The 15,859-nt window shown below is 31.5% G+C and overlaps 1 protein-coding gene across 8 annotated transcripts; it reads right to left on the bottom strand.

The window, feature by feature from the left end:
• Nucleotides 1-3,519: 3,519 nt before the first annotated feature.
• On the bottom strand, nt 3,520-15,786 carry LOC124837512 (Ubiquitin carboxyl-terminal hydrolase family protein). 8 transcript variants are annotated; one of them, XR_015782281.1, is made up of 5 exons: nt 8,394-8,960; nt 6,120-7,481; nt 5,336-5,463; nt 4,194-4,254; nt 3,520-3,875 (listed from the first exon to the last, which is right to left on the bottom strand). XR_015782281.1 is itself a non-coding variant. In XM_088099220.1 (3 exons), exon 2 carries the CDS (start codon nt 7,447-7,449, stop codon nt 6,121-6,123), a length of 1,329 nt encoding a protein of 442 aa, XP_087955346.1. In that variant the 5' UTR covers nt 7,450-7,481; nt 8,394-8,925; the 3' UTR covers nt 4,279-5,476; nt 6,120. The 8 variants fall into 8 exon arrangements, 2 of the variants coding, with proteins under 2 accessions (XP_087955346.1, XP_047168846.2); XR_007028747.2 differs by lacking the exon at nt 8,394-8,960 and adding an exon at nt 15,581-15,786 and having other exon boundaries at nt 3,521-3,875; nt 5,336-5,476; XR_015782278.1 differs by having other exon boundaries at nt 3,521-3,875; nt 5,336-5,476; nt 6,120-7,503; nt 8,394-8,954.
• Nucleotides 15,787-15,859: the final 73 nt, after the last annotated feature.

The following is a 15,859-nucleotide window of genomic DNA, read 5'->3' on the forward strand; positions in this document are numbered from 1 at the left end:
TATGCCGTTTCAGTGTAATATGACTAATTTAAAGAAGCAAAAGGAAGAGAATTTAGCAACCTCGTCTTTTAGCAAGCCAAAGTGGTTTGCATGCATGTGCTCGAGTAAATTTTAATGCAAAGAAGGCCAATGCACTCTCCTTTATTTCATTCATCACCAAACCAATGCACTTTGTTTTCTTTCCTTTTATGAGGCGTGGAAAGAAGTAACCATAATACACTTAAAAAACTCTTTTAAGACATTCTTTAAAATCATTGCTTTACATTTCTTAAAAACAACTATAAAAATTCTCAATCATTGAGTAAGAGTTTAGGACAAAAACAACATATTAGGGCTTTTAATATAAAAGCACATTCCATTGCCAACTAAATGTGCAAACATCAATCAGAGTTTTGAAATTTGTAATTAATTAATTGACATAAACTAAAATGAAATCAGTTTTCCTTTTTCTTGAAAATATCAAATAATTTATTTTGAACCTTCTAATTGCACCTCTTATCTGAGAAAATGAAAAATGTAATTGTGAGAAAAAAAATTTGCAGCCAATAAGTTTATTGATGAAATGTTAATATGGAATAATCATAGATATTAATATGAATAATATTAATATGGAATAGTAAATGTTTTGGGATGTCAACTTTATAAGTTGTGGTAAGTTGTTCATAGTGAAATTCAACATTTTCTATTAGTAAGGTTGACACGAGCTGAGTCAAACCAAAAGTTAAAACAGACAATGAATGAATAATTTTTAAACAACTCAGACTAAAATTCAACTTTTTTTGACCAATAAGTTCACAGTCCAAACTCGATTGGTTAATCCAGATCAAAATTCGACCGAATTCAGCTAAGTCAACTCCAATTGAAAATTGTCTGAATTCATCCATAACCACAACAGAAAATTGGTCAAATTAAACCGAAACTGCTACGACCAAAACTCGATCAAGTCAATTCCAAAAAAAAATCGATTAAATTCAACCAAGTCAACTCCGATCGAAATTCAACCGAGTCAACTCCAACCAAAATTTGACCTAAACATCAACTATTGAAACTCGATTAAGTAGATCTTAACCCAAATTCAACCAAGTCGACTCTTAAAAAAAAACGAACCCAATTTGACCAAGTCAATGAGTAATTAACTAAACTACAACTTTAAAAGTTTTGTTTTTTAAAACTAATCTATAAAATAGTACAATTCAATTTTTAATTTAAACAGTTAAAATTTTTTAGTATAATATAATACAATTAATTAGTAATTCAATGCACTTCAATTAATTTTTCTCATTCTTAATTTTAGGGATTCAAACCGAGTTTAACATAATGAACACATATTCTATTATAACATTATTCTCCATGTCTGAGCCACGAGCCCAATCATCGTGCCATCCACAGCATACATGCAGCATCCACCATAACCATTGCCAGGTTGATTAGTTTGTTCCACCATCATAATTCTTCTCAAATACACAAGTATCTCATGGAGTTTTCACTCTCCTAATCCAACCTCAAGTTTCTTAAGGAATGGCATCCCATTGTTCGTTGAAATTAATATTTCCTTAGCTTTTGACTTTACATTGGTTTTCGGCAGATTTTTAAGAGTGCGCAGCGTCACTCATGATTAGAGGTGTCATTTGAGCCCCTAGCCCCTAACCCCTTCTAAAATCAAGCCCCAATTTTCTAACCCCCTTAATAGGGGGCTTTTTAAAAGCCCCAACCCCTAAAGCCCCACATAAAGTGGGCTGGGGTAGGGTTAGGATGGGGCTAGCCCCCAAACTAAATTAATTCACTTTTAGTGTTTTTTTAGTTATTTCTTTTATTTACTTTACAAGTTCAATAATTTTCAAAATTTACATGATATTTAATATCTTTTTAATTAAATATAAATGTATAAATATTGATTTTATTAAAACTTAAAATGATTTTTTAATTATAAGTATATTTTAAATATATAATTTTATTATTTTGGAAACTTAAAAAAGAAAATTTTTATTATTATTTTTATTTAAAAGAAAATGAAAAATATTTCAAAAAATAAATTATAAAAGTAACAGTTGAAAATTCGATTTTTCAATAATCGAATTCTAATATCTATATAAATATTTGAAATATTAATTATGGATAGATTTTAAATTCAAATCTACTGATTGGATAAATTTTTAATATCGGTGTAAAATTTTTATTTTTTATAGTTTGTCATATAAAATTCTTTTGTTGAATGTTTTGTATAGATATATATACATTAAAAAATTAAACCACAAACTTTGTAAAGTTTAAAATTAATTTCACGTAATAAAAGAACTAACTTTTTAGTGAAAATCCTTGTTAGGCAAAATTCTTATAAATATCATATATGTTAGTATACAAGATCTAGATGTAATCCTAGTGGTTATAAAATAATATTTTTTTTTCTAACCTTTTAGATTAAATTAATATTTTAAAATCATACTTATCTTTATCCAACAAAGATCGTTTTTATTGAATTATTTATCATAATTGAGCCGATTGTAATAAAAAATAATTAAATAATAGATACAATATTTTTAAATAAATATAATGTTATAATTTATAATACTAAAATTAAAATTATTATTGTATTTAATTATTAACATATAAAATAAATAAAAATTATAAAAATTATAATAATAAATAAATTACATCAATGTCTCTTAATAAGAAACTAATAAAAAAGACAAATGAATATAATATAAAATATATGAAAAAGACATAAAAATATATAAATTGATGTAAATGACTAAATAATACGTTTCATAAATTTTTTTTTAAAAGAATTATATAACTTTGTAAATAATAAATATTAATTTTATTAAATTTGGAAATTATATAACTTTGTAAATAATAAATATTAATTTTTTTTTAAAAGAATTATATAACTTTGTTAAAAAGTTATTAAGTCAAAATTTTAACATGTTTTACACCAATTAAAAATAATGTAATTTTGATCACAAATCTTAATCGAATGATATTGATTTAAACTAGTGATAAAATAGATTACCATCTATAAATAAATTCGTTAGTCCATCAAAATTTTACATATTAAATTAAATTTTTTAACTTTTAAACCTATTTTATGTGGATATCTCTGAACCGTCAAATTTACAAACCAAAATTAAGATGAAAAATTATCAAAACAAAATTTGGAAATTAAGGAATAATTGTATAAAAGCATTATTATTAAACTAATTAATATAGAAACAGTTATGAAGTAGAAAATTAATTTTATTGGTAAAAAATATAATTATACATGAATCAATTATGGTTATAAGTTATTACTAACAAAGATAAAATGAAAGCTGGATAAAAAATACATATGATTTGTGATTACTTGTATGATGATATTATGTTTTTAGACGTTAAATTTTGTAAAAAGGAAAGCCCACGGGCTGGCCCTGGCCTATAGGGCTTTAGGGGTTTTTAGCCCTGTGGGCTTTTTTAATAAAGAGTTTTTTTGGCCCTGTGGGCTTTTTTGGCCCCAACCCACATGGGCTAGGGCCAAATCTTATTAAAGGGGCTCATTTGACAGCTCTACTCATGATGAACCTTTCGCCTTTTGTTAACTCACGTATACTTTCAAAATAGTTCATTCCTTCTTTCCACATATCCACATTTCAGGATGGTACGATAACATACAAGGTCAGGAACTATACCAAAAGTTGATAGCTCCTCGTAAACCCTCTTGGCTTCATCAACCTAGCTTTTGTGAAAGCGTGGAGTAAAATATTAAAATGGACACAAGATGGTGGAATGCCTTTCCTATGTATAGCATGTAAGGTTTTCTCCAGGTTTACAAATTAGATATTTTCTGTTTCGATAAGAACTCGAGCATTGGCCTATACGTTGATCATGATATTGCAACTGACCTGTATTCCCAAGCAAAGGCAAATAATTAGTACTAAAGCGTTATTCAACAATTACAAACTAAATGATGCCAGAAATGCAAAATATTTGATGTTTGTCCTATGTAGGAAATATGATAATGCAGAACCAATGAACTACAAATAACCATTACCAGGATCTGACTAAAATTCACATAAATTATACATAATCCTAAAACCGAAGTTTCTTTAGAGCAGTATAGAAGTTAATGAGCAAAGAGATCATAAACATGAAATAAATAAAAAAATGACAAGAACTGGAGATTTTGGGATGAAAATGTGGTAAAACAAAATCAAATTCACCTTTCGAGGTTCTATACCTTCTTCCTGCATTACACTGACTCCGAAGCATCGAGCATCATACCTACAAAATAAAATTATTACAATTGCAAAATTCTAGGAAAACTGCGCATGAGAAAGAAAACAAATTAATAATCATACAGATTTGATAATATCGATGTGCTAATCTCATGTCATATCGAAAAATACATTCATATCAAATACTAATGAAGAAAAATTGGCATATGAATTCCAGCCGGATACAATGTTGAATTATAATTATAACAGTTCATCTAGGTTAAGGTAAAAAGACACAATATCAGTTTTCCCCTAGTAGCCACTCAAATTCGTGTATGATTTTTCATCCAGCTAAACACCAAGTGAGCTAGCTTTGTTGACTATCTCCACTGCTCTATCCAACTTTCGATCTTGTTAATAGACACTACTGTATCATCAGTTTAACATTGTCTTAAAAACAGTAACCAAAAGATAGATATGAAATTGATATTACATAACAAATAACCTATCAAAACTATAACCTTATCATTGTGCTGGATGTTTCAACTGATGGAACAACACCAGAGGAATTTTTTAAATAAAATATACTGGACGCAAAATTCAATTTGCCTGCAAACCTCCTGTTTCATTATATCTATCCTGTTCATGCAAGATACTTAATATTGATTTGCTTCAAGCATGACTTTGATGAAGGTATTGTAAGCAGCGGTGTCAAGCTCCAAGTTTTCTTTAAGACTCTGTATAAAATTCTCAGCCTACAGACATTTTCCTAGAAAAGAGTTACACAAAATTATCTACCATATGTAAATAACCACAAGTTAAAATGGTTGTCACTTCCACATTTTCTGAAAACAACATATTCATATGATTTTTCACAATTCCATGCGTACACAGCTTAAAAATAAAGTCTAATTCTCAAATAATAGCATAGCTAGCAGATTACCACAAAGCTGCTCACACGTAACAAAACCGGCAAAACTGATCCCACAAGACTGGCCCAAGGACCTAGGGCACACCAAACACACTCTAAATATGGCTAACAAATGAATTCCATCAAGAAAAAGCTACAGAACAACGTAAACAAATAAAGACTGAGCTTGCAGCACACATAACAAATATATTAGATGAAATAGCATCATGCACCCTACTTGATCTTGACCACATTCCACATCAAGCATCTCCAAGAAGATCTCTTCAGTCTGTTTTATCTTTCCAACTTGCCCATATAAGCGCTCACTATTCAGTAGAAAATTACACTTGGTCTGTAGCTGAGCTCCTGAGGCACCAAACTATAAATACACTGTATCAATCTCTATATTTTAGAGGAAAACAACAATATAAAGTGAAATATTCATGCCATAAAATACACCCTCTAGGTTCACCAATATTTTCTTAATAATCAATACCTTATTTTGCAGATTTTTTAAAGAAAATATTTAATACCACTCTTTATACTTACCTATTGAGTCATTTCTCAAATTTAGTCTCCACTGCCGATATATTTTGTTTTGTCAAATTTGGTTTTCACAATTTTAATCTTCTATTTTTTGTTTATCTGTTAACTTATAACCAATATTTAATGCAAAAGTTGATGTAGCAGTAGAATGATAAGGTGGGTGTGTTGTATAATGTCACATCAGCTTTTACTTTAAATCTGGAAGTCAACTTATCATGTTGATTGAAATTGCACTACTAAAATAATGGTTGACCAAATTCCAAGAACGTGAACCAAATTCGACCAAATGAAACATCAGCAACCCCAAACAGACAATTTGAAATCTACTTCCAATGAAAATCAAAAGTAACCCTCAAAATATTATGCATTAAGGTAAACAATTGCATGCTCCAAAGAGTTTGATTTTACATCAAGGAATACAATCCTCAAAAATGAAACAATTATCTATCTCTATTGAAATTGGAACACACTCTGACCTCATGAGTTTTCAAATTTTCGATAAGTTTGGGCAATCTCTCCAACATCCATCTCAAGATCATCCCCAAGTAAAGGATCCTCATAGTCCAAGGTACCAGTTTGATCAATCTTCACATGCAACTCCCCCAATTCAGAATCACACTGGTCCGAAACCAAATCATCAAAACATTCCGCATCAGACCCCTCACTAGAAACCTCCAACTTCTTCTTCCTCCCTCTGTAACCCACAAGCCCTAGAACCTTCTCCTTCCACAGCACCAAGGGACATTTCTCAATGAGCTCAGAACCCTCATAAGCCTCAGTCAAAAACACGCTAAACCTCTTCCCCCTCTCTGACACATAGAAGATCCCACAATGCTTCAATAGAAGCCTCATCAATTTCTGAGGCATCACAAGCTCCCAACGAAAGTGAGTAAGGTGATCAGTGACCAACCTCTTCTCAATAGTGAAATTAAGCAATTCATGCATAACAGCAACAGCCCTTTTATCAAACTCCAAAGAACCAGCCTTAAGTCCACGGGCATCTGCATAGGGAGACAAATAAGACATCTCCTGAAAATGCTGAATCTTTTCAGCATAGTACCGATATACCCTCTTATAATTTGAAGGAAACTTCAAAGGGAATGGAAGTGAAAGCATGCCAGGGAATTCACTTTCACTTCCACTTCCAGCAGCTCCTCTCACCGCCTTTTTCTCCAACTCAGTAATTGCCCATTCAGGATTCCAAGACACAAGCTCCAAAAACTCAATCCCATCAAGTGTTTTCACCACCTTAAAATGTTGAGGATACTTGTGCACCCAATGGACTCTAAAATCCAAGGACAACCCAAAATCTCTTCTAAAGTGAGCAATCTTCTCCAACGGAAGGCGTTTCTCCACTGACATCATGAGAAACCTTGTAACGTATTCTGCAGCCTTGTCAGCATGGTCCTCGATGACCCTTTGTTGTTGTTCCATCAAGTCCTCAGCTTTTGGGGTCATGCCACACCATAGGACCCCCTTTTGGTCCTTGTAGAGTTCAAAGAGTTTGGGGGTTTTGCGGAGGAAATCAGAGATTCGGTGGGGCCTAGGGAGGTTGATTTGCCTGCGGTGATTCTCTAGGGAGCGAACAGGAATAACCATTTCGGGTTCTTGCTTCAAAAGCTCCATTAAGTAAATGATTTTGGAGACTATCTTCCATTTCTCAGTTACAACTTCAAGGTCGTGAACCCTCTTCTTCTTGCTCCTATCTTGGACCCTCCTGCTACTCGTCATCCATCGGATCAGAAACTCACCGTTGTAACAGTAACGATCCCTTGTTCTTCCTAACCACCGATTACACATCACCATCACTAATCCAACTTACTTCCCAACGTTACTGTCTGCAATTCCATAGAGCACCATCTAGCATAAGTTCAATTACCCAATAATCAACAAAAAGAAACAATACTAAAAACATACTGCATTACACATAGTGAAAAAAAGGTGTTTATGGTGTATCCTTGTAGGATTGAAAAGTTTTGTAGTTGAGCCAGGTAAAGTGTCATAATAATTTGATGTCAAATACCGGGTCTATATCAGGAACAATTTCGGCATTCTCTACTTGGAAGGTTGTTCTGTCTAAGAGCATGTGAGAAGGGAAAAAAGAATTTTAGTTTAAAACCAAATAAATTGAAACTTTCGTCATATTTCCAAAAACCAATTAGCAGAAGTACAGTTTATATTTATGAAAGATCGATCAAATACCTTTAAACTAAACTTGAATAGCTTTTACATTATTGATTTTAGTTGAGATCGTCAGACTCTAAAAAGACACAGTACGAAGCGGTTGCAGAGCAAAGACAAAATCATTCAAAGACAACTTGTAAAGTTCATTATGCAACCACCATATTCTTATTATCGCCTCCATCATAACACAGAACCAGCCAAAAGATTAGAAAAAAATGAAGCAAAAAGCAGTCAGAAAAAGAAAGAAGCAAAGAACAAAATCCTAAACCCCAATCCTAGAACCAAACATAAAAACGAAGTAATAAAACACTATGACAATCATGGTTAGCAAGCTCCACTGTTAACATGTGAGAACGTACGAGTTTACGTTAACACACCGGTTTCCCGAGTTGAGTCGTAAGCAGACTCGTTTTTGGAGCAAAATCGATAGGCTCGTCATTAACTCGGTAAGCTCGGCCAAAATGACAAGCTTTCAATCGAGTTGGCGAGTTCAGCGGGGCATTTTTTTAAAACAGAAACGACACCATTGATTGTCGTTTCGTGTATGGAAATAAATAAAAACTCACCGCGATTAGGTTCCTTCTTGTCTTCCCCCTCTCCTCGCGGATGGCTCTCTCTGTTCGTTAGGCACTGTCGTTCTCTCTATTCGCCATGCCGTCGTTGTTGCCGCAATTCGTGACGTCGTTGTCATTCCGGTAATTGGCGTGGTGGTGCGCGGTGGTTCTCTCCTCAGGTCACGACATCATTGCTGTTCCAACCGTCACAATTGTTCGTGCTATAATTTTTTACTCCACTAATTTTCAGTTTCTATTGAATATTATGCATTTTATGTCTTTTTTTCATGTTATAAGCACAATTTAACTCAAACTCCAATTAAATTATAAATTATAATAAACTATATTTTTCAACGCCCATTGAATTAAATTCATAAATTTTTTAACCTAAATTCAAAATACACACTTATTACCAACTTCTTCTACCAGAAAATGCAGGCAATGGTGAATGAGGCAGCTTATATCCATTACTTTTTCTTCTCTTTTTTTCTTTAAACATGTAATAGAAGATATTAAGGTCAAAATGTTATCATTTTAAAATGTCATAAAAGATAAAATAGGAAAATTATTTTGTATACAGAAAAGATAATAAATATATGTGTTTTTACTAGTAATAAATATAAAATATTATAATCTTAGTTAAATTAAATCATTTTTAGTCTTAAATTTAGGTGGAACCTTTCTATAAATGTATCGGTTAATTTATTTAATAAAATATTAATTATATTTTTAATATCACAATAATGTTATTTTATTAAAACAAATGCATGTTTTATAATTTATATTTCAAAAATTGATTTCATTACTATCATTTACCTTTTACATATACATATTTATTTTTTATTTAAAATTATTATATTTCTTTCTTCTTACGTATGTTAAAGCAGTTCAAAATTATCTATTCAGTAATTAACATTGGCCTCAATTACAACTAGAATATAGGAGTAAACAAAGCGGTATTTTAAAATGTTGAAATTCAGAACAAAACATTACAAACTGACATGGGAGTTGTTTCACTCAACCTGGATTTTTTATTTATTACCACAGTTTCATTTTTTTTTATATTGTTTTCTATATTTAAATGTACAGTTTTCAATTTAGATCAAAATTTGATTATCAGAAAGTCGAATTCTAACCTTCACTTTGGGTAATGGTATACCATTCCCGAAAAACTGAATCAATGAGTTGGTTCTTTAATTTTTATTAAAATAAAAGAAAAGGAAAGAAAGAAATTATATCTTTCTTAACGAGGAAATATTTATTTATGCTTGAATTTTGTTAAGTTATACTTTTTAAATAATTTTTTAATTTTTATTTATCAGATAATAGGAAATGGAAATAAAAATTAAGAAATGAAAAATACATAAGTATATGAAACAAATAAAAATTTAAATATGAAAAAAGTAAAAATAAATGTATAAGTATATTGAATAGAATTTAAATACGAAAGAAATAAAAACTAAATATATAAATATTTAATAAAATTCAAATATGAAAGAAACAAAAAATAAATGTATAAGTATAATTAATAGAATTCAAATATAAAAAACTAAAAAATAAATGTATAAGTATATTTAATAGAATTTGAATATGAAATAACTAAAACCAGAGTTAAAAGATAGAAATTATATAAAAAAAAAGAATAAAAAATTGTGAAATGTAAGTAGAAACTGTAGTAAAAATTATGAAATTAGAAATTACTGTTAATAAATAAGTAGTGCTTTATTATTAAAAAAATGGAAATAAAATTTTTAATATGTAAAACAATATATCTAATATTAAATTGTTAATAATTTAATTGTATTATGTCAGATCTCGTTAAACGCACCCAGAATCCCTCCTGTCACGATCATTAAAACGCACTCAAAACCCCTCTGAACGGACGCTAGGTGTCAAGCAACGAGGATTCGAAAATCAGATAGTGGAATGCAGGTGTCAGCAGATGAGCGAACGTTCGTCTTAAGCAAAAATGAGTTTTTAGAAAATCACGTCCCACTCTCTGCATGCATCTTCTCCTCCAAACTCTGATCTTTTCAAATTCTCCCCCTTCTCACTAGAAAACTCTCCATTCTCTCTAAGAAATCTTACCCTTTCTTTTCTCCGATCACCATTTAGGCACCGTAGAAGCGTTTCCAGCGTCTTAAGCTTCATTCTGAACCGAACAGTTCCGAGTTCTGAACTGGTAAGTTTTCTCGCCTTTAGTCGTTCGTTTCCTGGCACATGCAAACCAACTCCTGGTTGCATGAGCTCATAGTATCATTCTGAACCAGTTTGTCTGTCGTTTGTTTTGGTTTAAAGAGTTGATTGAACGTTGAGGGTAGAAGAATTCTAGTCAAACAAACCGCATCTTATATCTTGTACGCTCGTTCACACTAGAGGTAAGGGAAGCTTATTAATTTAATTTATATGACTATGTGTTGCATGAACGTTCGTTGACTTGATTGGATATGAAAAATGATTGTGTTATGTTATGATGCATGAAATGTATGAAAATTCTATGATTCGATGGTATGAGATATGAAAAATTGTTTATGGTATGAATGTAGAAAGATGTGAACTATATGTTAAGAACTGAATTTGAATAATATTGATTCTGGTAAGAAATTTCCCCTAAAAGTGTACGTTTGTTACTGAACGATCCTTGACCGTTCGGTTTTATAGTGAATTTGGTTAGTAGTGGATTCTTTCATTTGGGAAGAATCCTAGTTGAGGACAAGCGTCTACACTTCGAACTTCTGTGCTTGAGCCTTCGACCAAGCATAGTTCTCTCTTGATATCCTGCTGTGAAATATTTTAGTTATTCTTAAATACTACTTCAATAGTATCTTGGCATAATAATCCAGTTTCTTTTGTATCCGTTAGTAGCACCCGGTCTTACACCAAATATTCACCCTAAGCAAGTGTTTGGTCTCACACCTGGCACTTGTCCTATCTCCTTAAGCTAAATTTCCTTATATGAGCGTTCGTTCAAGCAAGTGTTTGTAAGCTACTAAGATATGTGAACACGATAAAAGAATTTTTTGAAACTTCCCACTATCACACCACTGTTCATCTAACCTGAAGATAAAATTTTCTAGAGTACATATTCTCTTGGGTTTACAATCTCCTCCACTTTGAATCTTATTGTATTTCTATCTAATTGAACCACCTTGTAGGTGTCTGATTTTGAATTAAAATCATGATAGACCTTGGTGGTATTTTCATAATAGACATGCCCAACACTTAACATTACATTTATGTGTTTTTCTCTTTTTGTGAAAAAAAGAATTGCATTTGGTGTGTGTGGTCAATACTATTGAGGAGATTAGTAAATTTATTGTCTTCTTGAGGACTCAGTTGATTGCTTGATTGCTTGAACCAAATTAGTTGTTAGGTCACCCATATCCTAACTTGATCATATGCAAGTGTCTACTGTTGTCTTGTAATTTGGCTAATCCAAACTACTACTTCCATATTGGCTTCCCTAAATATTGTAGTAATAGTTAAATTGTGGCTTAATCATCAAGTATGATGCAAATATAATTAAAAAAATATTACTGATTAAATTTGACAAAGAATAATGAACATGTCATATAATTGAATAAAATTGTATAAATTTAAATGCTTACCCATATTGACAAGGTCTTTCTTCAAAGTTATATTCCTAAGCTTTCAAGTGAAATTTTGTGTAATGTGTCGAATGCAATGCACATACATACAATTTCCTTAAGTCTAGTCACTCATTGGTCTATTGAATGATACACTTATGGAGCTATTGCGATCCAAAATTGAGCACATGTTTTGTTGAAGTGTAACATGTCTTCTAATGTTTTTTAGGAATAAATAAATAAATTTTTGTTGTTTCAGCCTCAACTATAGAAAAAGCAATAAGGAGTATGTTGTTTCTCCTATCTTGTGTTACAATCACTAGAAAAGTGCTCGTGAACTTTTCGTGTCCACTTGCACCAATGATTTGCAACGGGAAAATCCATTAACACATGGTTAGAAGGTCCAAAAAAGTCTTTTGAAAGTTTTGAGTTTGTACACAAACCTAGGAACAAAAGTTTGCATTGCTTGAAATTGCCATGACAATTTGTTGAATGATTCTTCTCAGGTTTCATACACATGTTCAATTGTTTGTTAATTCGTCAAGCAAGCCTTTGTGTACAATGTAGTATAGCCCATTGAAGGTCTCGATGGAAGCAATGATTGTTGCAATTGGTGTGAATGAATCATATTTGACCATCTCAAAAATGTGTTGAGAAATGATTTGTGATCCCAGCTTGTTATGATCTTTTGTAATGAGTTGTGTGGCACATGTATGAGCACCTTTAATTCTTCTTATTTCTCATACATGATCTCTTATACGAAAGATGACTTGACACTTCCATAGACACTACTGGTGGACACATTGCACCATCAACCTTGTTGTGTTGGAGATTGTGATTTTGTATGTGCAATGGTTTGTGATGTGAAATGTGTTTAGAGCATTTATAACTTGTTCCTTTGGTTGGAATCTCATTCCCTAGGTCAATGTATTAGGTGTATGCTCGAATTTCTCATGAAAAATCAAATGGTGGTCATATACATGAGGATATTCTTAGTGTAGATGTTGGGGAAATTCTTGATAAGACTGCAAGTGTTGGGACATATTGTATGGAAGAGATATATGAGGTTGTTGTTGTTGTATTAGAGGGTTCTAAGTTTTCTTCAGCATCATTTTGTATATTGGCTTAGGATTTCATCCTCATCCTTACTAGATGGGTCTAATAACAATGAAGGTAAGCCTTATGTTTCACTTTTTGGTACAACAGGAGGGGACAAGGGTTTTATGTTGTCGTGTGCAAAATATTGGAAAAGTTGTGAGGTCAATGGACTAATTAAGAGTTTGGTGTATGATTATATGTCATTTTTCCATCCTCTATATATGTGGTTTTAAGGTCAAATGATTGAAACATGCGTTGGGTTTGTGAGGGTAGTTGATATTCGTAAGAAAGAGTAAATAATTGGGTTAGGAAGATGAAAAACATGTGGTGTAGGTCGAGCAAATTGCTAGGCATCTTGGGTTGGCCTTTATGATGTTGATGGCTTCTTCCAAGTCATCATCATCTTGAATATGAGTCGTTGTGAAAGTCACGTATCTACCAAAAATCTGTGTTGAACATCTAAATTAGAGGATTGAAAGTGGAGGTGGATGGGTTGTTTCTCTCTTCGCCTTCTGCAGTAGCTTAAATTAACTACGACAATGGAAAACCTCTATGCAAATTATGATTTTGTTGACAAACCTAAACAAAACACCGCTTTCATGATAGTAATCATGTCACTATTGTCTTAGATGCACGCATATATGAAAGGAGCCATTTGAAGTTGAGGTAGAAGAAGATTGGTCGATGATTGAATTTTTGCAAAGTGGTAGGAAAGAAAAAATTTCAATATTTGTGTTTTGAAATTGGTGGGCGAAAAGTTAAGTCACCATGGCTTCGAGATTAGTTTAGGTGATCATGTGACTTGCACATTACCTTAGATGATCATGTAATTGATACAGCCACTTAGGTGATCATGTAACTTGCACATTAGATTAAATAAATGGTAAAAGATAAGTGGTGTGAAATATTAAATGAAATTAGATACATGTTACATATGAGAACAAGAATCATAACATAAAGTGCATGACATTTTTGGAAATCAAAGTACATCATTCTCAATATATAAGTTTAGTGATCAAAGTACATTATTCTCAATATATAAGTTTAGTGATCAAAGTACATTATTCTCAATATATAAGTTTAGTGATCAAAGTACATCATTCTCAATATATAAGTTTAGTGACAAATTAAAGTTATTAAACAAATTATAACAAAGTTCATAAGAGTTGTTTTTCGATAAATTGTTGTAATAAATGTCATTATATCAACATGAACTTCTATAACTTTTTTTTTTTTGTTTTAGTGTTGACACGTTGAATTGGTTGATGATTACTTGTTTCACTTCGAGGATAGTCATTATATTTGTTATGGTCACCAAACCATTTGAGAGTTAATGTATGTTTCAGAGTAGTTAGTTTTCTTATGTGAACATAGTGCCCATTAAAATATACCAACACATTTAACGTTCTAGATGTCATGACTGATTTCAGTAATGTGTCACTAAGTTGATTAAATTGTTCGAACAACCTATTTATAGGGTCAAATATTCACTGTACCATCAACAATGACAACTAGATGTTGAAATTGTAAATATGGACATGAACACATATATACTAAAACTACTTTACAACTAGGTATAAGTAATTCCTTTACTTTTTTTTTCTACATATCTATTAACAACTAACATTTTCAATATTTAAATAATAATTCCAAAATATAATTTTATAAAATCGTTCTTATTAATAATTTTCAAAAAATTAAATTATTAAAGAATCAAACAAATCACACAAATAAAAAAAATAAAACCATACCAAAAAATTTAACCACATAACTTAATACAATCAAAATATATTAATACACTGATCCTACTAAATATTAAACTTTTGAACAATAAAATAATAATTAACTTAAATTATTAAATAACAGTAATACATTGATTTACGAATTCTAGTAATATTCCGGCCACCATTAACCAAATATTGAAGGTCAGAATTTGACTATCCGAATAACAAATTCTGACAGTAAAAATAAAAACTGTGCTATGCAAGCAAATATGGAGGAGTATGCTAGGAAAATAAAATATGTAACTGTGCTACTCAAACAAAACAAAACAAAAAATCCTCAACCAGAGGTATTGCATCTTTTCCCGCTCAATGTGACTTTTCTAAATCCATTTTCTATTTCTATGCTAAAAACATCATAAACCAGCACCAGTCAGTGTTGTTTCTCAGTTATGAAATGGAAGAACCCGTGAAGGAACACCAAACAAATCACTTATTTAAACAATGGATCCCATTTCACTCCCTATCTCTATATCTCTTTCACTCTTTATCTTCACCCAAAACCCTTCTCCAAAATATTTTATCCATAATCCTCTTTTTATACCCTATAAACTCGCATAATCAAATATGTATAGGAATAACCAAAACCGATAAACGCACAATAAGAGTGCAATTACAACTACCACTGGAAAACCAATTCATATCACCGAAAATCTCAGAACCCAAACCAATACCAATTTCAAACACAAAAAATGTCTTGCAATTCTATAATGTACGATTTTAAAAATCTCACCTTTAGGACAATCACAACACCGTCTTTGACCTTCATAGGAGAAGCATTAGCGCCACCACGTGCTCAACCTCCTCAGCAGCGGGTTTGAGCTTCTCAAATTTATAGTTGCTCATGCTTCACGATGTCGAAGGACTGAATTGACGGAGAAGGAGGGAAGAAATTTTAGGGCTGTTGTTTCTACGAGAAAGGGGGAAAGTTAACTAACAAAATTGATTTTTGGATTTCATTTTAGAGGAGAAAAAGATAGAAAAATAAAAAGGAAATAAAAAACAATTATGT

The sequence above is a fragment of the Vigna umbellata genome, chromosome 1 (genome assembly GCF_029865625.1).
Source record: "Vigna umbellata cultivar VRB3 chromosome 1, Vumbellata_1.0, whole genome shotgun sequence".
Lineage (NCBI taxonomy): Eukaryota > Viridiplantae > Streptophyta > Magnoliopsida > Fabales > Fabaceae > Vigna > Vigna umbellata.